At 36.9% G+C, this 24987-nt stretch overlaps 2 protein-coding genes across 2 annotated transcripts; both read right to left on the reverse strand.

The window, feature by feature from the left end:
• Positions 1 to 3979: 3979 nt before the first annotated feature.
• On the reverse strand, positions 3980 to 6176 carry LOC105270950 (lipase 1). Its single transcript, XM_011312199.1, has 6 exons — positions 5914 to 6176; positions 5551 to 5728; positions 5010 to 5365; positions 4734 to 4892; positions 4284 to 4511; positions 3980 to 4225 (listed from the first exon to the last, which is right to left on the reverse strand). Exons 1-6 carry the CDS (start codon positions 6097 to 6099, stop codon positions 4055 to 4057), a joined length of 1278 nt encoding a protein of 425 aa, XP_011310501.1. The 5' UTR covers positions 6100 to 6176; the 3' UTR covers positions 3980 to 4054.
• Positions 6177 to 17873: 11697 nt separating this feature from the next.
• LOC105270951 (GATA zinc finger domain-containing protein 10) lies at positions 17874 to 22942 on the reverse strand. Its single transcript, XM_011312200.1, has one exon. The coding sequence runs from the start codon at positions 21810 to 21812 to the stop codon at positions 18729 to 18731; it is 3084 nt and encodes a 1027-aa protein (XP_011310502.1). The 5' UTR covers positions 21813 to 22942; the 3' UTR covers positions 17874 to 18728.
• Between the last annotated feature and the right edge of the window lie 2045 nt (positions 22943 to 24987).

The following is a 24987-nucleotide window of genomic DNA, read 5'->3' on the forward strand; positions in this document are numbered from 1 at the left end:
CTGGAGGAGGGAGGGAAGACCTTTCAGTTGGAGCACACACGCCCCGTTATAATCCTCAGTGTGCATTCATCCTCAGCACGGGACATCCAGGTTTCACGTTGAAATGAATCACCATATGGGGATGATTTTTATTTTCAGATTATAAATAGCACGCGCCCGTAATGGATATAAAATTCTCCTTTTCACATACCCACTTAAATTTACTCCATTCGGGTTAATTTTATTATCAATTCGAAAATCCCATTCTAATTATAATTACAATTACAATAAATCATCAAGATTTTGAAATAAATATTTCAATTGAGGCTCTTAATTTTGTGCAGTCAATATGCAGTCGAGTTACTGGATGGTGTAATGCTTGAAAAATAATACTAAGAAATGGCTCGATTGAGCTGAATAATATGAGGAAGGGAAAATGGCACTGATTGTTAAAAAAAAATTTCTCCAATTTCCCACAACCAATGGTTTGGCCTCCATTTGATAAATATGCTAGAACCCCTTTAGCAGTACATAGTACCTCTAGCGACCCTTCGTATAGGCGTGTCACAACGAAATCTGTGTAATCCGGCATACGTTTCCCATGAATATGCATCTGCGAGCCTAATGCGATTTGATTCACGATCGCTCGTTATAACGACCTATAAAACCGTGACAAAGGAGTTTCCATACCTTCTCAAATGAAATGAGAAATTATCAAGGTTTAGCTATTTTTAATGGGTTTTTTTCATGTAACATATGGCTGAGGGATCGATCCCACATCGATCGCATATATTTTTTTCGAGGTCAACGATTTGGCGCCGGAAACAAATTCCCGTTAAGTTTTTGGGATTTGACCCCTCTAATCAATGGCTATATTTGTATCGTTTATTTTTGGGAAATTTTTTGGCGTTACGTGTGCCTTTATAGCGGGAGACTTCAGGGTCTAGATCCCTCAAGGTCATCTGTCTCTTTTGCAAAATACTATGATCAGGAGTTCGTGCAGGTGCAGCTGGTTTAGAACAGGGGGAATTGAACAAAAAATTGGAAAAAAATTGAGTACAATTTGGAACACAAACAGCGGCTGCTTCAAAGGGTTTCACCATTGTATTTAATTATACGACGATGAAATTACTGAAATTTACCGATATGTTGATGGTGATTATCTTTATATATATGTTTTCCACCTCCCGGAGAAATTTTTTGAGTTCCATGAAAAATCCGGAATTCGTTAGGAAAATTAGAGAAACAGGTGATAGCGTCATTGCTTGGAAAATCGTTTTTTCGAAATTAATAATTTAAAAAATTATCTATTAAAATTGTACACCAGTTCATGATTTCTCTGAAATAATGTTTGTTTGTCATTATAGCCTCGACTTTCCGTTTTTCTTTAGACTCCTTCACGCTCGTTTTTATGAATGCGGATGATTTTGAATAGTAAAGCGAAGAAACAGACAAATACATCTTGTACGTTACAACCTTGCCTCCAAATCATCCATGTCCAAGGTATACATTGGAAGACATAAAATTTACGATCCGGTGGAGGTGAAATAGCTTCGACGAGGCTTCACTTCGTCGAGTTCTTGAAAAATGTTGTGCGCGGGGGTGCCAAGCAATAAAGCGATTTATAACGTTTCGCTCCGGGGCTGTATTCTTCTTTCATCTCTTTCTATTTTACTTTCTGCAATAGTGAGGGGCTAATTTCGAGTTTTCCTAGCACCAGAGAATCCCACCTAAAGAGACGAGGGGTGGTACCCTCTTAAAATGAACAACTTTCCAGATTTAGAGGGTATAAAATTCTTATAAAAGCTTGCTAATTACACAAAAATTCATACTAAATTGTTCAACCATTTTCTAATTATTTATTACAAATTAAAATTCAACACCAAAAAATTATAACATTGCTCCTTGGTTTTTAAATTTCCACCAAGTTTTCAAGACTTGACTGTTACTGTATGATATATTATATTCTATTGTACATCATTTATTGAAACCTCTATTCAGACTCAGCATTTAACGTCTCGTTGGGAGATCAATATATCTTCCAAAAAAAATGTTCCCAGGTCTTTTATTTAATCCCCTTATAAAACATTCATTGAATAATTATTTAGCCGTTATAGGTTTGACAAAATATGAGACATATCTTACTTATACTTTTCAATTAATGTATTATAAGAGAATTAAATAAAAGTTTTATTTTTATTTTTCAGTTGTGAATATTATGAAATCGGTCAATACTTATATGACATGAATCTACATATCAAAATACATGTAATTACATGTATGCCACATGCTAATGTTTTACAGATAAATTTCAATGAAGTTGACGTTATGAAAAAAGTGCATTGTCACGGAAGCCACATAAGCATAGTACTTTTAAAGGTGTTCGAACATGTTGAAGTTGATGAAATTTCAATGGCAAGAATTGTGGTATGAAAACGAATCTAAATGAAAGCTTTCAAGATGACACATTCGAATCGAATTGAGAATGAAGAAAGTGTGTAATCTGCAGAATAGTCGAAATGAATACATTGTCCACTTGTTGAAAACAAGTCCCACCTGTGGGCAAAACCCCTGTGCCCTGGTCACTTCCTGATCACCCCCCGGAACCAGGTTAATCCCCGATTGACCCCCCCACCAGTAGCCGGGGTTTGGTCCTGGGATTTGCCGCACATCCTGACGTTGAAAAAAAAAACGTCCACCGAGACCCAAACTAAGAAAGAGATTCCGGTCCGGCACGCGACCAGAGCCCGATTCGGGGTTGTAACAAAAAGGTACCCTCGGTCGCATATGTGTATGCGGATGAGAAAGACCAGAATGTCTTGGACTTGTTCATCGTTTGCCTCTCATCGGCAACCCCTCGCTCTTTCTCTTTCATTCCTACCAACATCATACACTGGCTCCATTACCGGTGACTTCCTCTTGCCGACAGGTATATCTGGATATAATGGACTCCGCGAAACAGGAATCCCAACAACTCCCGCACGGAACATAAATATATTTTGCATATATCTGACATATTATTATGAATTTCCAAAACTTTTTCCCCTTCTAACGTATATTCCATCCTGTATCAATTCTTTTCACTCGCTTTCTCTTTTTATTCATTCCTTTTACTATTCCCAATCATACCTCAGTCATTTTTTTATCGGTTATTGTCATTTCTTTGACTTCTTCTACCGTTAGAAACGGTCAAATCCTTGTTTTGTAATGAAGTAATTTTGTAATGAATTCCAAGGGAGCTATGTTGAAATAAATCAAGAAACAATATTTTAAAAAGGAGCTCAATTAACATGTATCGATTTGACATCTTCCGGAAACAAAAACCGCAAGAGAGATAACTCGAATAACTGATGAGCATAAAAGACCATTTAAACTATAAGTCTCCCAATTCTTAATAATAAATGGCTGCAGAAGATGAAATTATTAGTATGTAAAACTGATCTCAATTAAAAAATGTTTAACGATTAAAATAATTACGTAATATAACTGTATTTCCTTGCACGCGCTGGAGAACTCTTTTTTTGGTTTCCAAGGACAATACCTAGGGTTTTACGTCGGATATAGGTCATTGATTGAGAGGATATCCGCTTGTTGGTGGCATGCGAGAGAACTAAATAATTTTCTTTCAATTTTTTTCTATGCTGCGCACTTCTCAGGAACCTCTGGGTGGAATAAATACCTGCCAATGCGTGTACGTGCACTTGTGCGAGTTACCGCCCATGGTGACACCCCCTTCCGGCTGGATGATCTCATATCGAGTGTACATAATAGGGAGAATGTCGTGCGATGTACACCAGGGATTTATTTTCAGATAATAACATTCATGAGAATGAAAAACTGTGATCATGAATTCTGGGTTATTCTGGTCTTCTTTAGAACATCTCCATTATGAATGGAGCACTGAAAAAATAACCGTAAAATACAGTACTTGAGCGTACATCATTATTTCAATGTCGCAATTGACGTTTCGATTTTTCTGTTCAAATTCAAAGGCTTTGGATGTTTATCTTGAATTACTTTATTTAATTGTCCATTAATAATGGTGAATAGATAATGTCCTTATCAATCGTTTCAATTAATTATTAGCGCCTTCCGCCACTATTTTCTGAATCATCGAGATAGTCTGATCATAGACTAATGGTTTCGCGTCTTTTGCCCATAGAAAATCTAGATGAGAGAACTGTGTATAATTGACTGCAGATATTCCTTTTCCATTCGGCAATAGAGCATAGAAGGCGGTAACGTCCTAAGGAAGAAAAACAATTTTTTATAATCATTTATTGATAATTTGGTTTTTGGTTTACCTCTGGTGGAGCCGCCACATCGTTCAGGCCGTAGAAAAAGAAAATTGGTAGAGTAATTTTCGTTAGGTCATAAGCAGGGGGAAGCACTGAATAGTATAATTGTAAATTTTTCGTAGGCCCATGATCGTATTCTTGAAATTGTTTCGACTCAAATATTTGCAGATAATGATTTACAGTCTTCGTCGATGAACCTGCTGGCATATGAGCCATCATATTTGGAATCCAGTCCTATAAAAAATAAAGCTTTCTATCTTAAATTAGTTCATTGATCCACTGATTAATTGGTGTCTTTCTTTTTTTTATCAAGACACTACATGGTGGGTAAAATAAAAAATATTTTAAGACAAATTCCAGTACTACTACTGGCAAAATTACTCCAACGTTACAATAAAATTTCATCAATTTCCACGTTTTAATTATGTTTAATAAAATTGATTTGAAGTAACTCACAGGTTCCAACTGTGTGTAATCACTTCCGAACAGTTGAAATACAAAAGTTTCACATTCTGCTTCTCCAAGTTTAGACGGATTGCATAGAAGTGAGATGAATGGATCGATCTCAGCATCTCGAGTGAGAATCGGGCCATACCCAAAGGTATCACCCCAAGACTGTAAATATGAAAAATATTGTAAAATCGCTTCAATCCTGACCGTTCTCAAACATTACAAAAAAAGGTGTTATGAAAGTACTGAGCTGAAATAGTAATAAAAAAACAACATATTTACTGCTAAGAGTTTACTATAAGAGGCCAAGTCACGAAGAGGTGTCTTCCAATGAGAGTTAAAACCAACCGGTGCGTAACCAAACATGAACCGAATTTTTGAATGCATGTCAGGACATTTAGCTGCCATGACGAACAATGCAGTTGTTCCCATAGAGTGACCGATGTATATCACCGGCTGTTTCTTTATATCAGTGACGTACGTTATCATGGACGGCAAATCGTAAATTCCCATGTCATGCCAGGAGAAATTCCAAAATAATGGATTGGCAGGATTTAAAATTACATGGGCTGTGGAGTATGTATTGCCCCTGTAATTACCCAGCCACACATCGAATCCCAAATCTGCTAGTAAATATGCTGCAGTAGAAAATAATAAATCCATAAGTGACATTAGAAAAATTGATGTCTGTCACAGAGTCGGTTGAAAATTATCAAGGTTGAAGGATCTTGATGGAAACAACACAATCAAAATTCGTCTGATTGTCAATTAGGAAAAAATGTATTCAATTTAAAATTGACATGTGGAGACATGGGAAATTTACCTAGAGCTTTGCCCTTCCCCTGCGTAATCCAATCAGCAGAACTGCACCACAATCCGTGTTGTAAGAATATCGGGTATCCGGATTCATTGGGAATTCTGTGCATCTCCAAGAGATATCCATCGGCCGTTCGCACTATGTGACTTTCAGCTGGATATCCCGCTCGACGTATCATCTGGGGCTATAGATAAAAACAAAAAATCCGAAAAAAAATGGAAAAGAATAAAATAAAAATAAGAATAGAAAGCTCTAACTGCCCAGGTCTACTTCACATTAAAGCAAAGTTGATAATTGTACGGACAAACTATGAAAGGTCATCTTATCAGTAGAATTAATGTATGAGTGAAGAAATTATGGGGTACTTACTGTTGTTAGCACCGTATTGGGATCGTACGGAACTGCATTCAAGATAGCGAGTTTTCCCAAAAAACTGTTTGGCAAATCCTTGAGGTCAATTCCAAATAATGTTTTGTTAGTTAGAGAAGCACTAACTATTACTAAAAAAGTGGTGAGTAGGAATACAGGATTCCATGAAAAACCGGTGATCCGCATGATTTTTTCTGCGATCGTCTTCAAGGGACACAGTACGCACGGTGCACTGAGCTTACATAAAATTTGGCCTCGCGCTCAAGTGCTAAATACCAAGAAATGAACTCTTTATCATTGATGAATGAATGATGATGAATATGGTAACTTTTTTGATAATGTCAACTCTTACTACATTATAATTTATAATACTGTTCATTTGAAATGCCGATATATCGGTTTAAAATGTTTCCAATTTCCTACCATTGATCTTAAAATTCAGAGTAATAAGACTATACGACAATTAACCAAGGACTCCATTAAATTATTTATACGAAATTTCTCAAGTCTTTTTTTTATAGTTTTTTCGTTGAAAAATATGATTGACGGAATAAAAAATCCAATAAAATTATGACGAAAAATTTCAACCTATTTTTTCCACCAACTCATTCCTTTCATGTCCATCAAGATTTGTCAGTGGTAAAAAAAAAATCCCCCGCTTTTTCTTGAAATCACAACAATGCGCGAGAACCCTTATGTATCCTGACGTAGGGCCGGTGCAAGTATTTTTTGGGAAAAGCCAGAAAGGATTCTGTCCGTGGGAAAGAGGGGCAGGCAAGAGTTGGATTTCAAATAAAAACGGAAGAAAAAAAAAACAACAAAGGAAGAAGAAAGGGGAAAAAAGAAAGGGTGGCAAGGGGTCAGGGGAACGTAGCGCCTGTCGTATCGCAAATTTTCACGCTTTTACGGAGAAATGCGATGATATTAGTTCCCTGAAAAAAATGTAATTTAGCGAAAGGCTGGAGGGAAGGGTCGAGCCTGAAGGGGTTGAAAAATTTATTAAAAGGCCAAGTGGTTGGCGGTGGACCCGATTTTTGACGGAGGGACCCCCATTGGATTCTATAAATTTTTTTAAATCAAAAGCTTTTGTCAAAGGCTTAATTTCTGCGCGGTGGAAAATAATGGAAAGGTTAAAATTCTTCTTATGACCTTTTAAAAAAATCTTTTTTTTTCAAATGGGAAAAAAATCGTGTCGAGGGTTTTTGATTTATTCGGGAATTTCAAGGATCTATTGCCCCTTGAATTTCGCACGGTTAGAAAATGGTTAATTCCTTTTGAAATTTTCAATCCGGCGATTGGCAGAATAACGGTAAACGGTAGTATAGGTCTTCCTAGAAACCTCACGTTCGACTTTGATCAACCCTCTGGAATTTAAAATATTTTGAATCAATATGTTGGAGGTGATGAATCAGCAGGTTACACCCACATGGGCGGAATCGGCAGTTGGATTAACCGTGCGGAAACGCAATCTCTCTCCTATTCCGGCACGTAGAAAAAAAAATTACCCAAATTGTCATAAAAATGCCGGAAAAATAACGTTAAGAAATACAAAGCCAATGTAATTGGCTATCAGTATATCAGTATTAAATTGAAAAATGTTATGGTAATCTCTCTTTTTGAACATTCTTAATTATTACTACCGTTTAACTTAGTCGTCAACTACTGAAACGTTCCAGAATTCCATGTATTAAATAAAGAAAACATTGAAACTCATATAAAAAATAATAAACCCGATTATTGTTTTCTTGTGGTTTTTTTTTTGTTGAATAGAGACTATGATTAGGGATTTGATTAGGAATTGAAGATATTCAAACCGGTTCGCACTTTCTCTTTCGCTTAATCCTATTCCTAATCGATATTGATCGATTATTCGATTTCTATTTTTGGAATTTGTATTTCCGCAATTGGATTTATGCTGGTTAGTGGATCTGTAGTTTAGAAGTATGAACTAGTAGTGTCTCACGCTGTCATTGGAGGGCATGTAAGAAACTCGATCGCACATTTTCTTTCGAACCCGGAAAGAGAAAGTGCCGACAGTGTTCAAAGACAGAATGCTAATGGCTCCTATGGGTGGGCAGAAAGAACACTTCACGTGTCTTTGAAGATGAGCTCGGATTACCGGAAGTCCACAAAACAATTATTGCAATATTTTTTTTCGACATTTTTAAAATTTTTTTTCAAACCAATGCCACTTTGAAAAGGATAATCAATGCGATATTCTCCATGAATATTAAATATATATAGAAATCGAGGGAAGACGATATCAAAATTTTAATTATAACCTTTTCTGTTGGTCTAATTGAAAGCTACAAAAATGGATCCTACGAAAAATCATAATTTCTTTCAGTTTCAGAGATATTCAAGATGTAAGTTGACTTATCACGGGCATCGTCTCGCTGATGATTTATTTTGATAGATAATACTTCTTCGAGAAATTTATGAAAAAAAAATTATGCAATTGAGAAAAAATAAATAAAATAGATTTTTTATTTAATAATATCATTCAAGTCAGTAGGTTTTACTCTCTTTTTTGTGTCGGATTTAATTCAATTTTTATTTTTCTTTGACGTGCAATTCCTCTCCTTTCTGTGTCCATTGGCGTTGATTGGGCCACACAAGAGAACCATATGTAATCCATGCCCAAGGAAAATCCCAATCAGCTGCTCCAGAGCCTTCGGGGGAACAGAGATTGGACCTCTTGACAATGGGTTCACTTCTATTTTTCTTTGGAGTTTCACTCAGTCCTTGGATTTACAGCGTGCCTCCTTGTGAGGTCACACGTGGTTAACACGACCAACATCTAGACATTCCCTGACACATGCGACACATGTCTTCATTCAAGGACAAGCAGTTGAAAGAAAATATGGTTATAAAATAGCCAGTGGTTTACAGTCTTTTTCCTGTATCCTCCAAGTGCTTGGACACTCCTCCATCAACAATTTAAATTGTTGCTAAAATTGTTCGCAAGAATTTCGGAAAACAATGGAGTGGGTGTCATGAATGATAGAAGAGATGAGATAAATTGGAAAGGGGCAAAGGGGAAAATGGAAAATAAATGGGGAAAATCATGCATGTAATATTATTTAATGATGAGGCGGGGGTGTTCGTCAGGGTTGGCAAAAAACACCACCAGGAAGATATAGAGATGAAGTGAAACCCTTTCCATCGCGGATCTGTGGTCTTGGCATACCAGGGCATTAGTAAAAACGCGATATTGTCTGATTCAACAGGTTGTCGGCTTTCACCCTTCCATGGCCCACACCACCCAGACTCCACGGCTCGTATTAAATGAACCTCACTTGAACTTTTTTTTAACACTCTCTACACCGACAATTTCGCATTTTATTTAAAATTTAACTCTCCAAAAATTATTGTATTCCTCTTACAAAAGTCTTTATTGATAAAAATGATTAAATTGGAATTGTACTCGGAAATTTTGGACACCCAAAAAGTTTAATGTTACGATTATTGCGTATACTAAAGTTGGCCCGGCAATTAATGATAATTATCGCGATAGAAAAATTGAAATGTTTGGAGAATAAAGAAACGCCGAATGGCCCTTACTGATCTCGCAAAAATATTCCATTTCAAATTCCACGCAGGCATCCTGCCAACTTGAAATCCACTTCGTCAGCAACAAAGGCCTCGAAAAGTCCTAATCTCTCCATTCGTCATCCAGAAAGATGACTGGACAATTTTCACCGCCAATGCAACTGCTTCCAGGAACCGAGAGCCCCACATACAACAAAAGAAAAATCATCATCATCCCTGTATCACCCCTGAGAAAAGAACTGAAATAAGAAATTGCTCCCTGCAATTATGAAATCCGGAAAATATTCCCATCGCTAGAAAAATTTTAATTGTATTCTAATTGCCGCTATTGTATGCAATAGTATAATGTATACATTATCTTTATATATTATCTATTCCGTTTTTAGTATATATAATCTCATCTCATAACTCAAAAAATTTTTTTTTCTAACTTTACAAACTTACGGGAAAACACAAAAATAAAATATAAATACTGTGTTATAGATTTACCTATTGAAAATAATATTTTTTATTATTAATTTCAATATTTAATTTAATGTTTCATATTTAAATGTAACATCAAGTTCAAGTCTAAACTAAGTGGAGTTAAACAGCAATGAAAAACTTTATACTGCTCTTTATTTCAATGGAGGATTATCTGAATAATTACGAAAACCGCCAATAAAGATAATGACACCAGTGAGCAATGAGAAAAAAAAATCATAACGTGAATAGTCACTTGAAAATGAGAAAACGAGAGCGATAATACCATTTTACCCATTAAGTATCCGTGGAAAAATGCAATAGCATCAGAAAAGTCGCCAGTCCGGAATAACTCTCGAGAGTTGAATGCTATCTGCTACCCAAGATTCAATAAAGTCCAAACGAAAGGAAAATAAAAAATTATAGAAAAATCATTTGTCCGTAAAGACAGAAGTGAGGAAGCAGCATTTTTCCAATGGACAAACAAGAGACGAAAGGCACTTGAACGATTGAAGGAAGAGACATCAGAGAGAATGTAAAAATGCCGAGTGGAGGTTCAGCATCTGCCGACAGCAAGTAGCTGAAGTGAAACAAACCGATGAGAAAGACACCAAGAGATTCGAGGGCCCACGAAGTTTGCGCTTCCCAGGGTCTCTCGGGATGCACCTGGTCCCCCCTTTTTTTTCATTTTTTTTTCTTTTTTTTTTTATTTTCACTTGGTGCACGGGGGCGCCGATCTTCCAGGGCGCTCCTCCTCTAAAATCTATCTGAGCGCCTGAAGATATGCTTTCGTGAACCTGAATAGCGCACATCACTGGATCTACTCTATGTATTCTCCCTCGAGCGCCACAAAAATGAATAGAATCCCGCAGAGCCCGTCCCATCGTTCCGGAGATTTATCTTTTTTCTCTGCACTGTACATAGATATCCGTATATTCGATGTCAACGCTTTCTTCATTTTATTTTCACCTTTTTGGAGATGATGATCGGCCGGATGTTGACGCGAGGGCGGACTTTAGTGGAATAATTTTTCATAATAAAAATTATCTATGAATACCCACACAAAATGTAGAAAAAATATGCGTTATTTGTGTTCTTGGATATTTTTTTAATGTTTGTAGAAAAATTGAACGACCAACCGATTATTTTTCGGAAATACTGTAATGTAATATAGCATATCATAATAACGTCAATTAGACTCGCCGAAAATAATTGACCGATCGCATCAATTTCCATCCAAAATACGATCTCATAAACTATATAATCGACTCCACATACTCAAGGTGGATTACCCATTACCCGCATCTCCACTTGCTCGTTAGAGGGTGAACCATCTGGCGTTTAGCATGGCTGATGCAACTAAAACACTGTAGCTCAATTGAGGAACCGTGATGGTGAACCCAGAGAGGCCATGGGAACGGAACTCCGCATGTGTCCATTTCATGGATTTCAAATTTTTAAATAATTATTATATTTCAAAGGAAAAAATCTATTTACCTTAACATCCAGTGAATATTTAAAAAACACAATTAATGATACACTCCCTAATTGTGTATTCTAACGTGCGTAATTCGCCATTTACTGCACGGAGCGATGCAAATGAAAATATGCAATGGATAATTTATCCAATTAGAAATAAGTGATTTTGCATTTAAAAGAAGAACAATTTTTTCTTATAAATGATATCATCGAAGTGGACCGTTATCCTTGGAGAGTACAATCATTATCCTGGTTGAATCCATGATCTCGTTCATACGTTTATTAATATGCCGATGTAATTAATTGATGGTGGGTAATGATGGGGGTCGAGGGGCAAGAACGTGACAAAACGCTGGCGATTGGGAAGTCTTAGAGATGGGAAAGGGCAGTACAAGGAGATAGCTTTGGATCCCCGGGGATAATACACTGGCTTCCAGGATGGATTATATCACAGTCGTTAGGGATTTTCTGGCTGGGGTAAACATCACGGAGGTTTAACTCGGTATTTCTTGGGGTTGGGGAGTTTTTTCTACTTTTTTCCGATATTTCGGGTGACTCTTCTCAGGAAAATGCCATGACCTATACCGTCAACTCCAGCTCCCGAGGTCAGGCATTGTACTAAAAAAAAAATCCATAATTATTAATTATAATATTAATAATAATTTTTCAGAAAAATAATTAGTATTTGTATTGTAACTAATTATAGTGATTGTTATTTCTTTTTTTTTACATAATTTTGGCACTTTATTTTATTATTCAAGTATTCCGCTAGATATTTTTTGAAAGAATTCCGTCAACTATGAAAAGAATGTCTTGGGTAGTTCGGACTCAACTTGATAATTTCTGCGACATTCACTAAATTAAATGTTGTAAATTCCTGAATTTATCTCCCTTGATTTATTAAATATTCAATTAGCTGAACACTATCAAAGAAGATATTGATAGAACATCTCTGCGGAGAATTCTAGGAATGACCAAAAAAGTCGAGATTTTTTTCTGTGGCTCTATGGCTCCAGCAATTTTCTCACAAGATTTATAGATTTATGGATTTATCTCCCTGTTTACTAACAATTCTCATTGATTAGATGTCTAATCACGTCGAGAATAAATGAAAATTATATGGTAAATGATCTTTTATCAGTCTTGATTAATCAACTAATTTAATAACAAATTTCATAAAGAATCGAATAGAGAAATAGGTTCACCAAAATTTTGCCAACTCCTTTGCTGTTGAATTAGAAATTTTCAGTTTGGTTTAATTCAATGGCTCTTTGTGACAGATTGAATTTATGGGGGCTAAACAAAAAACCTGCAACATCACGTACATACTCTATCCAACCGTTTAAACCTCCACCTATACGTGAGGATGCAACTCATTACAGCAGCTGTCTTAACATCGTGAGAAAAACGATTGTGCATCGATGACTTCAACTCCATCTCAAAACTTCTCGAAAACTTTTTGAAGATATTAACTCGGAGGAACCCACCACTGCATTAATCATTTTTCTCTCACAAATAATAAACCGAGAAAACCAAACCGAAAGAATGAAAAAAAAAAAACTGGACGTGAATGGAATCCAAATGATGAGATAAAAAAATATCAACAAAAAATTCTAGAATTCTAAAACCGGAAAACAAAGAATTTCCACTCATTCAATACTCTCGGCTCTGTGGATTATCATACATGAATATTTAATGAGTATCATTAAGATGACTACGCATGCGCAAATATTTGGAGGTGATTTTTCAACGCTAATTCGAGAAATGGGAATATAGCGAAGTGAGACAAAAATCGAATTCATGTTTAATCGTAAATGTGGGGCAGACCGACAGGTTTGGAAGACTTCATTAAAGAATGTTTTTTGTCGATAAATTTTGGTGACTTATGAACGAATTTTTTTGTTGAAAACCCATTCCTCTTTCGAGATATTCTATTGGTGAACTTAATTAAATTAGCTTTTATATCCACTTAGTTTAGAATCTGTTCATGAAAATGTATAATTATGTTATCGCAAAGTAATTGCACAAATGACTTAATTGTCTTTATCCTTCAATTAGCCAATTTAAATAGTCCTTTATTACTCATGGTAAGTGATTCTTCGCTGAAGTAATTTCAGATACAATTCTTTCACATTATCATCCGGCCTTTCTACTTTTCGAGATATTTATCACACTTTTGAAGACTCATTCCTTCTCCAATTTCCGTTCATCAAATGCCCAATTATTCCAACGATCCATACTAGAAAAAAAAATACCAAAAAACCTGTTTTGTAGAGATCGTCATGACTCATGAATCATGACCTACAAAGTGTTCTTGAATATTTTTGCCTGAAAAATTGAATTCCTTTATAAACTCCCTGACTTTCTAATACATATGTATAAAACAATTGTTCTTATCTTATTACTATTATCATTATTACAATTACGAATGGATAATTGCGATGAAGAACTAATCACTGGGACAGCGACGGAATATTTTAGTTGAGCATTGCGTAATTTGAATTGAATTGAATGATTCCTTGCGGATTGGTGAGCAATGAGTGAATCATTCCTCGGGATTTTTGGTGGCAACAAATCTGGTCGATAGTATCCCACAGCCTTGAGAATCATTACAACCAAGCAGGAACATATGGTCCATGGAGAAGCGACTGTTCGAGGAAGACTCGTAATCTCGCTATTTATCACAGGATGCTTGCAAGCGGCAATAAACTTGTACCGGGGTTAATCCTTTCGCATAGTAGTTTTTCCAGAGAGTGGAGAATAAAAAAATAAAACAAACATTACAGACCCTCACCTTCGGTACATACGAGGGGCAATTAGAGTCTCCTCTTCTCGTCGTAATAGCCATGTAAAATACACTGGCATCGACTTTTGATGTAGAGCCAAACGATTTTTTTTTTTGCTGAGGATGTGGATGGGGATAATAGTCATTACTCATTAATTAATTGACATAACAGCAATTAAATTATTCTGGATTCACTTCTTTTAAATTTCAATCTCTTCTTTTTCGGATATTCATTATTTTATTAATTAGCTATCGTTCTGAGAATCATATGAACATTTGTACATGTGTTTTGCATCATGAGGTACTTGTGTATGGCATCTTCAAAATACATAATTCACAATGTTTTTTATACATCGCTTTTTTTTTATTTCTTCATTTATTTTAGTGAATTTATTTTCGTGGCGGCAGTGAGCTTTCCCCTTTTTCGGTGGCCAATGATTCAATAGGGATTAATTCCCATTCCTTCGATAATTAATTATGATGGAAAGAACGCACGCTCCAGAGCAAAACATCAATTTGTTTGTTGAAAAATTCATGGTAAATTTTCGCAATCTTTTGTCATTTGGTTTTCTTTCGAATGATGTGAGATTATAAAAATTCATTGGCCGCCACGCAGCTCGTTGATAATAACCATCCCATTTATTATTCTTCATTACTCTATAATTTGGAATATTTCTATTTATAATAATTACCAAAAGAACTTTTCCGTTCACAACGAATTAGAAAACATACAAATTCAGCTAAGAGACGTATAGCAATATGGGACTACATCTAACATCATGTGACTTATTAATTTTTTTTTCTTACTTTTTTATGTTTTTTATTAATAATTGTAGATAAAACAATGTTGCTTCGTCATCAGGTAGATGTTCCCTAAATCGAGTAATGATGAGACACGTTTATACTAAACTTCATTTTTATTTAATAGTTTTTACAAGTAAACATTTGAGATGATGCAAGAAGACAAAAGCATTTTTTCAATGTCTTGTTTATTTTTGGGAATATCTTGATGATTTGAGGAAGAAAATTTGGGAAGTAGAGAAAATTTTCGATGGAAAACACCTGTCACGAAGGTATTTTATCCCAGAGAATCATCGAGAGCATTTTTTCAAAGTGAGTGGCATTTTTCCACATTTATTGAATTTGAAGGGATAAATGGATCAACAGATTGTATTTCGCTCGGAAAATTTCCCTAGACATTCACAAAGATCATTCCTAATCCTCCAGCCCTTGAGATTCTCAAGATATTTCGAAAAATGATTGTATCCCCAGATACGTAAAATCCCCCATCTCCTTATTCCACCTCACTAAACATTTTTCATGTTTACCAAATTTATTTCATCGATTTGTCTCCTCTTTTCCCTCAATTCTGTAACAATTCTCTAATTTATGAATGCCCAAGGTCACCTCCCCCACAATATCACCATTAAATAATGAAAAATGAGGGAAAGAAAATGCGAAAAAAGTGTTTAAGGTTCGTGAAATAAAATATATTTAGAAAAACAGAATTAAACGCATGTAAAATAATACAGTTTCACAAAATTATACAAAAAAAAAACACATTCTCATAATCATTTCTTTTTCATCGACGTAATAACGGCCGTATACAGGAACAGAAACCATGTTGTATCATTAAATATCATTATCATTTGAGAGAGGGTGTGTTTAAACTTTTTTTCATTACCACATGCTGTGGATTCATCCCTTCATTCATCATTTTACTCTTTTACTTTAATAACTTTCACGTATATTTATGGCACAAGTGAATTAAAAAAAAGTTCTATTTCATTATTTTCATTATATAGTTGCACTCCCATAATCCATCTTAAAAATTCTCACAATTCATCAAGGATTTTATCTACTTCTATTTTTACAATTCACCAGACGGATTCAAATTAGTCAATTCTCTATTTTATTTTCATTATTTCCGGTGTGTTTCCTCTTCTTTTCTCAATAAAAAAAAAAAAATCCCCATGAAAAATTAAATTACAATTGTGATTCAAATGATAAGAATTATAAGTAGGAAAAAAATGGGGTTGGGGGTGGAGGAGAAGGGGGAGTAGTACAAAAAAAAGGTAAATAAAAAATGAAAAGTAGAGTTTGGCACAACCAACGATAATTTGGTACTGTGTAAGAGGCGATATTTTGTCAACCATTCATACAATTGAATAAAAGAAAAGATAATTCTCATGTCAAATGCCCATGTCGCGAATCCCGAGTATTATTCATAATTTTTCATTACCTAATTAAGATTGCTTCGCACAATAGAATGCCCGGTATTATTTCCCCCATTAATAATATTCAATAAAAACGCCTTAATAATGATATGAAGTAAAAATATGTATCGATCCATTTTTCATTTCATTTACCTCTTAATTCAACTTCTTATCTATAATAAACTGAGTATACAGTAATACTGTTTGATATGTCTCTAATGTACGTCGATCTATTTATATTACTTAATTCATTTATATTTTTTTCATACTGCTCATTAAAAACGTTCACCGGCGGGCGATGGAGGAACTCAATGCCGTGAAGGAGAGAAGGAAAAAATGAATGTTTATGCTCTTCAGTAAATGTGTGTGTGTGTTTTTTTTTTAATAAAAAAAAATATATATATCGCAATAAATAGTTATGTGAAAAAGTTTTAGAGTTGGAAAAAAGGAGTTGTGATAATTGTGAAAACGCCCGCACGATCTCTCATTTCACATTTTGTCATCTCTTTATATTATTATTATTACTTATTGCATTGGCTTTTCATCATTTCTTTTCTCCTTCCTTTCTTTCATCGATAATTCCTGAACTCTGAGGTAGTCTGTTCTGGGATTTTTTTTCATTATTTTTATTTTCTTTTTTACGTAGTAAAATGGCAAGAGATTATAATTCGTTATCGTTTTCTTCATCATTGATAATAAACTTAAGATTTATTTACAATTGTCAGACCTCGTCCCCAAAGAAATATATATCTATCTGTTTTATTGATAATAATTCATTATTTTAACGGTTTTCCTGGCAGAATTGAATGAGCAACTGTATCGGAGTTGATTGAGATTTTAAAAATAAGTATGAGAGTTTTGATAAATCGATGAAACTCTAGATCGACTCCAAACAACAAATGAGACCGTTCAATAAACACAACGTTCATCAAAAAAATTCTTCAATAAATCAATGTGAAAAATAATATTCAACTATCAACAGAAACAATCCCATGTTATTTCGTTATGGCGAGGTCAACGTTTTATCTGTTCATCTTTTTTTTTTATTATGTAATTTTTTTTATCTCGTGCAAACTCTCGAAGAAAATTCCCTCATCCGGTTGCCGTTGAAGTTTCAACGTGAAGTATTGTACATTTTGTTCATTCTCTTGTAATTATTCCATTTTCTTCGACAGATTCACGAATTGCAAACTTAAGCTATCTTAGGTTTATTAAAAAAAAAAAAGAGGGCCACTGTGAAAACGTGCTGGATCGATCCTCACCTCCTCCTCTTCTTTCCAATCGGAATGTTTCATTATTTATTTTAAGGTACAAGTGTCCTTGATGGAATGTATGTCAGGAATGAATGGGAAAAAAGTCAAAGGATTGTCACGTCTCATTTGTGTGAAAAAAATGTCTATTTATTCGGATAAACAATCTTTAAATAAATTTTTGTCCATCAGCTATTTTACAATTTCAATCTCAGGACGATGTCAAGTAATTTATTCATAATCATTCAATATTTTAACGGGTGGAGAATAAAATAAGAAATTGATTTTATCGCCTCGAGCACTCGTTTTCACATTGGTTCATTTACAATAATCATTTATTCTCGCTCAAATTTTTTTTGTCATTGTGATTTTTTTATCTGAAACTCTACGTCTCATTGTTTTTCTAAATCCTCCGCGTAACTATGATATATATACTATAAAATTACGAGTATTATGATGTAGGAATTTTGTTCGCAATCTATTTGATCACATTGAATCAATAATTACAATAATATAATAATAATAATAATATGCCTATACATTTAACGTATTTTGTACAGTCGATAAGCTTCGAAGGTTCGCTTCAATATCAATTAATCAATACTCATTAATATTAGATCAAGATTTACAATTTGTCGGAGCTCTTTCATTTTTTATGATCATTATCCTAAATTGAGTACAATCGGACAGGAATGTGTATGAAACTTTGCAGTTGATCGAGTCAAAATGAACTTTCAACTCCACCCACTGCATTTCCGAATTGAAGAAAGAAAAAAAAGTAAATCTTCACCTTTGAGATGTAAAAGAAAATCGCTCCACAAGTTCCGAAATATCAGAACAGAATCAACAAGAATTCCCTGCAAATATTTCACTCAAGTGTAATGTAATAAATATCTTTGAGCAATAAAATATCCTCAAGAATGCAACTGAAAATATTTCCCTATGAAAATTCATTGAAATGAATTGAAATGAAAAAAAAAAAAACAACACTTTAGGAGAAGGGATGAATGAATTCAGTAAATGTTATTTGAAAGGAATAATGTCGATGGAAAGCACCTGTGCGAGATTGATTCAAGCCCTCAGGTGTACATTGTGACTGTTAGCTTTTTTCTTGTGCGTATCTAGGTGTTTCATCATGTGATCCTTCCTGATGAATCCCTTGCCGCATGTATCACAGGCGTACGGCTTTTCGCCAGTATGTAGGCACATGTGCCGTCTGAGGTCCGTCTTGTGGTTAAACTGCTTGGGACATACTTCGCACTTGTATGGCTTGTCACCGGCATGCTTCTGCAGGTGTTCAGCATGTAGTGTCTCATGTGGAAAACGTTTGCCACACTGATTGCATTTGAACGGCTTGTCCCCAGAGTGAAAGCTCTTGTTGTGTTGTGTCAAGTAGCAAGCCTTATTGAATACCTTGTCGCACTCGATGCACTTGTGAAAGCCGTCCTGCGATATATAATGAGATCCAGTGTTTGTACTGGTGACTTGATGTTCCTTGGTACTTGTCACTTTTTTCTTGGCCATTTTGCCTTTAACAATATTGGGATTTACCTCCTCCTTGGCCAATCTAGGAGGCAAATTATTGTTAGCTTCCATGTGTCGATAATCACGAAGTTGAATGTGCCCCTGATGCTGAAGAACCTCGTACTGCTTTATAATCATTCCATTTGGTATGGATCCATGAATTGATCCAATAGGTGAATCCATGCTTGTCAATGACTCATACTTGGGTGGTGAGTTATTATATGCTTCGTAGCTAGATGGTGATGAATCAAATGATTTATCTTGAGGAATACGTTCCTCAGGGCTTAGCCCCCCCACGTTAATGGCCTGTGGTTGATTGTGGCCACCTAAAAATCCGGTTATACCAAACTCAGTGAAGCTTGGTAAGGCTCTCTGATGATTACTGAAGGTGCCAAAACCGGGTAATGTATCCAGACTCTCAAATGGTGTACTCGTTGACACATCACCAGTAGTAATTAGTTGGCTGGTGATAGAGTCCATTAGTACCTGGATATTGGTAGTGGTTGTAACGTGGGGGGGCAAGGCGTTTGGGTACGGCTGATGAGGCATCGTAGTACCCCCCATCGGTGGTGAAACCATTGGCGATACTCCCGGCATTATGGGCGATGGTGAATTCATGTGATGATGGGATGATGCCATTGGTGAAGGGGAATTGAGGTGTTGGGGTGGTGGCGGTGGATGCATGGGGGATATGGGTGAATTCATGGGATGATGTTGCATTTGGGATGGTGAACCTATTGGTAGGTGGTGTTGAGGTAATTGGGGCGATGGTGAACCCATTTGCTGATGGTGATGGACCCCCATTGGTGATTGTACTGGTGAATTGAGGGGTACCATTGAGGTGGCAATGTGTTTCACCGTTGTAGATTGACCCTGTTGGGGTGATTGTACCTGATGCTGCTGATGACCCAGAGATGTCGTAGAGTCGTTGCTGTTGGAGCTGCCGTTGCTGGAATTGCTGGTGATGTACGGGTGATTGATTGGCGTGTTGAGCAGGCCCCTCGCCGCCTCTACCGAGGGACCTGCCATCAAGTTTGGGGGACTCCCTGAGGTAGATAACTCCGGTGAACGAGATGGTCCGCCTCTTCCACCAGGTGCATTGTCCCTTCCTGGATGATGATGCGCTGATATTGGCATATTTGCTGGATCAGGTTGATTGCTCTGTTTAACGGCGTTTTTATGTAACGTTGTGTTGTAATGCCTCTTCAAGTGGCCGGAGCTTGTGAACCACTTGTTGCACGCTGTGCAGTTGTATGTCTTTGGTCTTCGCGCCTCGTTACTCTTCCACGATTGATTACCACTCGGTGGTTTTGGTGGCTGTTGTAACAGTCCACCTGGCATATGATGCCCAGGCATTGGTTGGGTGCTTGTTATTATTGGTGAGCCAGCGAGTCGTGGGGGCTCAACTGATAAATGCTGTGTCGGCATAAATTGCCGTTGATCTGGTAACGGTGAACCACTGTCTAAGGGAACCATTGGCGATATACCAGAATGGTAATCATGAGGCTGTGCTGGTGGCCAACCAAGCATGGAACTCACCGAATGCGGTGCCCCTCTCTGCTGAGCAAGCGCTGCTTGCTGTTGCTGCTGCTGCTGCTGCTGCTGCTGTTGTTGTTGCTGCTGCTGTTGCTGTTGATGGTGAATCTGCATTTGCATTTCCTGCTGATGTATTCTCATCATTTCCTCCTCATACCTGTGTGTTTGCACTTTGTGGGAGTCAAGGTCGAGAATTTCGGCCTGATCCTCTTGCTCCTTCGATTCACTCTTCCCACCACCCCCATTGTAATCGTAATTTTGTGGTTGAGATGATTGACTGTTTTGCAGTGGTGACGAGTGCATTTGAGTAGCAGGAGTTGGCTGCTGCTGTTGTTGTGGCTGTGAGTGCTGTGGGCTAGATCCCAACTGCTGGTACTGCGGCTGGCCCGCATATGCACTCGGTGATGTTGGATGATTTGATCTGACGTGTTCAGCTAGTTGATTGGCATCATCAAAGACATTACCGCACTTGTCACACTGCGGTGGACTTCTCGGGCTCGATGAGCTCACGGAATTCGTCCTCTCTGGCTGATAATGCTGTGGATGCTGGTACGGATGATACCTTGGTGGATAGTTACTGGCTGTCTGTGGATCATCATTTGGCGGTGAATAATGATGCTGATGCTGCAGCAAATATGCTTGATCGTTCTGCATGAAGTACGATGTTTCACTGAACATTGGGGTTGAAAAGTGGGTGTAACCTGGTGGGACCGGTTGCTGTCCGCTTTGCGATGATCCTGATGGATTTTGCTGTCCCTGATTTGACTGTTGCTGTTGGGGAGCCACAGTTGAACCACCAGTGGATGGTGGTCTCGATGATGATTCACTGGAATCCGCTGGTGCTGTTACACTCTCACGTTTTACGTGACTATTGTGATTACCAGCTTTACTATTATTATTATTACTCTCTTCCTGTTGACTGGGATTGGCCCACTGATTCAACAGGTTCTCCTGGTGATAACGAATATGAACACCTAGACTTTTATCACTGTCAAAGTTAAGTCCACAGTCCTTACAGTGCAGCTCGGAATTTGAACTACCGCCTACGTATTGCTGCTGCTGACTGTGCTGCTCAACACTCATCGTTTCACTCATATTGTCTTTGATCAATTACACAAATAACTCCTCGTCGCACACGTGGGGAGGACAGATGAGGAGTCAACAGTCTGAATTTTAGGGGAAGGGGACCTCGGATGCGCCGAGGGGCGCTCCTTCATGAGGAATACACTCCGAATTATTCACGATTTTATCTCCGAGCACATCTATTATTCACTCAATTATTCCAAACTTTTCACCATTTACAAATGTTCTAAAATGTAAAAATAAACGTAAATAAACTAAAAAATGAAATACGTTGCGTTCTACATTTATCATATGATCGCACAAATCATCCCGGTGAAAGTCCAATAAATCAGGGCCACTGTTGATGGGGTGGTGATTACAGTCTGACCGAACGGCGTCATTTCTCTTGGCCCTCCCACTATTTCAATGTGTTTCTTTCCGTACATATCATTGTCTCAATCATATAGTAAATAGCACCGGGTATGGAAAATATTTCGGTTGAATTGCAAACGATTTTATCGATTAGTTTCAACGTGAATGTTAAAAAAATATATAAGTATTATAACGGTGAAACTGAAACAAAAGGAGTGGCAACAGCCTTGATGAATTACATATTAGCGTACGACCTCGACTTTCTTGCGTTACAGTCACGCAACTATATGCCAAACGATAATAAACTATCGAAGGGTTTTCAATTTGCCACGTATGTCAACTCCCAGTGTCTCAACAATTACACGTCAATGGCAAATGACAATTGATCAACGTCACAAATTTCCATCACTCATCACTGTTAAATCAGCCATCTCGTATCATTCGAATCGTCACAGTTCCAACATAAATAATCACTTTTGCTCACCTATTTATCCGAACAGCTCAATTATCACGTTAACAATGGCTTAAATTAATAATCACAAAATCATGTCCATATGAATAATCTTAACAAACACTTTTTGCCACTTTAAATATCTTCACAGTTAGGTTTATAATTTTGGTTAATTAGCAGGGCCGGTATGTTCTCGTGTTATTATTTATTTGAGGGGTGAAAATTCAGATAGAACCGCGTTGCACGAGCGCCGGCACTGGTCTGTCGACTGTCGGTTGAAAATATAACGAGAATTTCGTGTTGGTCGTCGCTGGCGCGCCAAACCACTACTCTCTACCCCTCCGCCGTCTCATCCGTACCCTCCCCATTTTCTTCACCCCCTCCCCCTCCAACGCCTTGGCGCGCCAGCCGTTTTACCCCCCACCCTCTTCCTCATCCACCACTTATACACAACCCTCCGCACCACCTAGCCACCCCACCTCACTCTTCCTCAAGTCCTCTCCTTCTCCCTCCCTCTCACTCACTCTCAATCCTACGGCAAAGCCACCTCGAGACAGCCAACCAAAATTCGAGATACCGGCCGCTTCTTTCCCCCACTCGATGAATATCTTCCCCACTCCTCGTTGCACCTTCTATTTCCACCTAAACCCCATCGGTTTTTGGGGGGTTTACACACACTCTTACCGAGTATGAAGGACCATCCTACAGACAGAGAAAACAATTACCATTTTCAGGAAGCTCCATTTTTTTTTTCATCCTGGGAGAAATATTCGATAAAAATCAAGCATTGCGAAGATAATGAGAACAAATCTACGAAGAGTTGAATTTTATCAAAGCATTGGGGGAGGAATCAAATTTGAATATCCGCAAATTTGAAAAGTGCGACTCCAAGGAAAGGCACGTTACCGCGTACTTCAAACTGTTAGGGAAAGGATTGAGTATGCCATTAAAAAATAAAATATCGATAAATTGCAAATTGTACAATAATTTTTTTGAATCCATTGATCACGTTTGCTTTACGAGAAAATCTTAGCAGAACCAAGAATTATCTAAAAAATCATAATTTACGCAAGATTTACAACTTTTTCTGTTAAATGCGATGAGATGTAATTTTCACGAGTGTTACCTCTCCACTCCTGAAAAAATGTCAACGAATGAAATAAAGAGAAAAGTGGAGAAATGAGGCTTGAAAATCCATCCGCCTCGTCATAAATATTATTGTCATTGTTTGTACACATTACATTCGACTTTAAGTCGCCTGTAGTTGTCATCCGAATAAATTCATCGAGAAACTTCGCAACCTCTGGCAGAGAGAGAAACAATATTTCCGCACACTTAAGTTCGATACACGGGCTCTGGGCTCGTAAAAGTTGATTGAAACTTTCTAAAACGAATTCCACACGTGACGCCAGAAGTACAGGGGCTTAGAGGGCTTGACGTTAGCTGCCAAACGAAAGTAATGAAACGTAACCGTTTTACGAAGCGGAGGTGGCGCGTGGTTTTTTTTTCCCCCTTTTTTTTTAGCTTGATTTAATTTTCATTTGGCCACGAGTACTCAAACTAACGGGAGTCGATGGAGAGAGAGAAAATCGGACAAACGAGTGAAGCGAATCAACGTAACAACTGCAAAGTGTTTTACGACTTCGTCTATATTGAGTTGAAGATTTTTCTCGTATTTCTCACCATTTTTTAGCTAATGTGAGTCACTCAGTCAAGTGTATTGTACTCGGATCAGGAAGTATGAGTTGTCAGATTTTTTCGTTCTTGTGGAAAGGAATTCTGACTGAATAATTCAGTGAAGTTGAAATATTAGTTTCATTCAGTGATGATTATATTTCGATAATTTACTGTGATTTTTATTTTATTGCAAAGTTTCGAAATCTGAGACAATTGCGATAATCAATTTTTAATCAATTCACTCATACAACACAATTTTTAAAGGTCTAAATCGTTAAATGTTGAGTTCTCAAACTTTCCATTTTTGGATCCAGCCAAAAAGCAATATTTTATTCAGATATTTTATGGTTGATTTTGACCTTTCGATGAACGAGACACACTCATTAAAAACGCATATGACATATTGAATTCAGTATGAAAACCGAGGAAAGTCATCGATATCAATAATTTTTGTGAATCTCCAAGCTTCAAAAATCCTGACTACTTCATTAAATTTGTGACATTAATCAAGTTAAACTGAAGATAAATCACATGAATCTTTTCTCAAGACCTCAATTCACTATCAACATGTAATAATTCCTTGAATTGTGTCGCGGACTACGAGAATACATTAATATTTTTATAATTTTTAATAAAAAAAAATGTAGTGACAACCTCGTTCAATCTGTCATCGATACTCAGGTATTCCATTAAATAGTCTCGATGAAA

Source organism: Fopius arisanus, unplaced genomic scaffold, assembly GCF_000806365.1.
Source record: "Fopius arisanus strain USDA-PBARC FA_bdor unplaced genomic scaffold, ASM80636v1 scaffold00098, whole genome shotgun sequence".
In the NCBI taxonomy this organism is placed as follows: Eukaryota; Metazoa; Arthropoda; class Insecta; order Hymenoptera; family Braconidae; genus Fopius; species Fopius arisanus.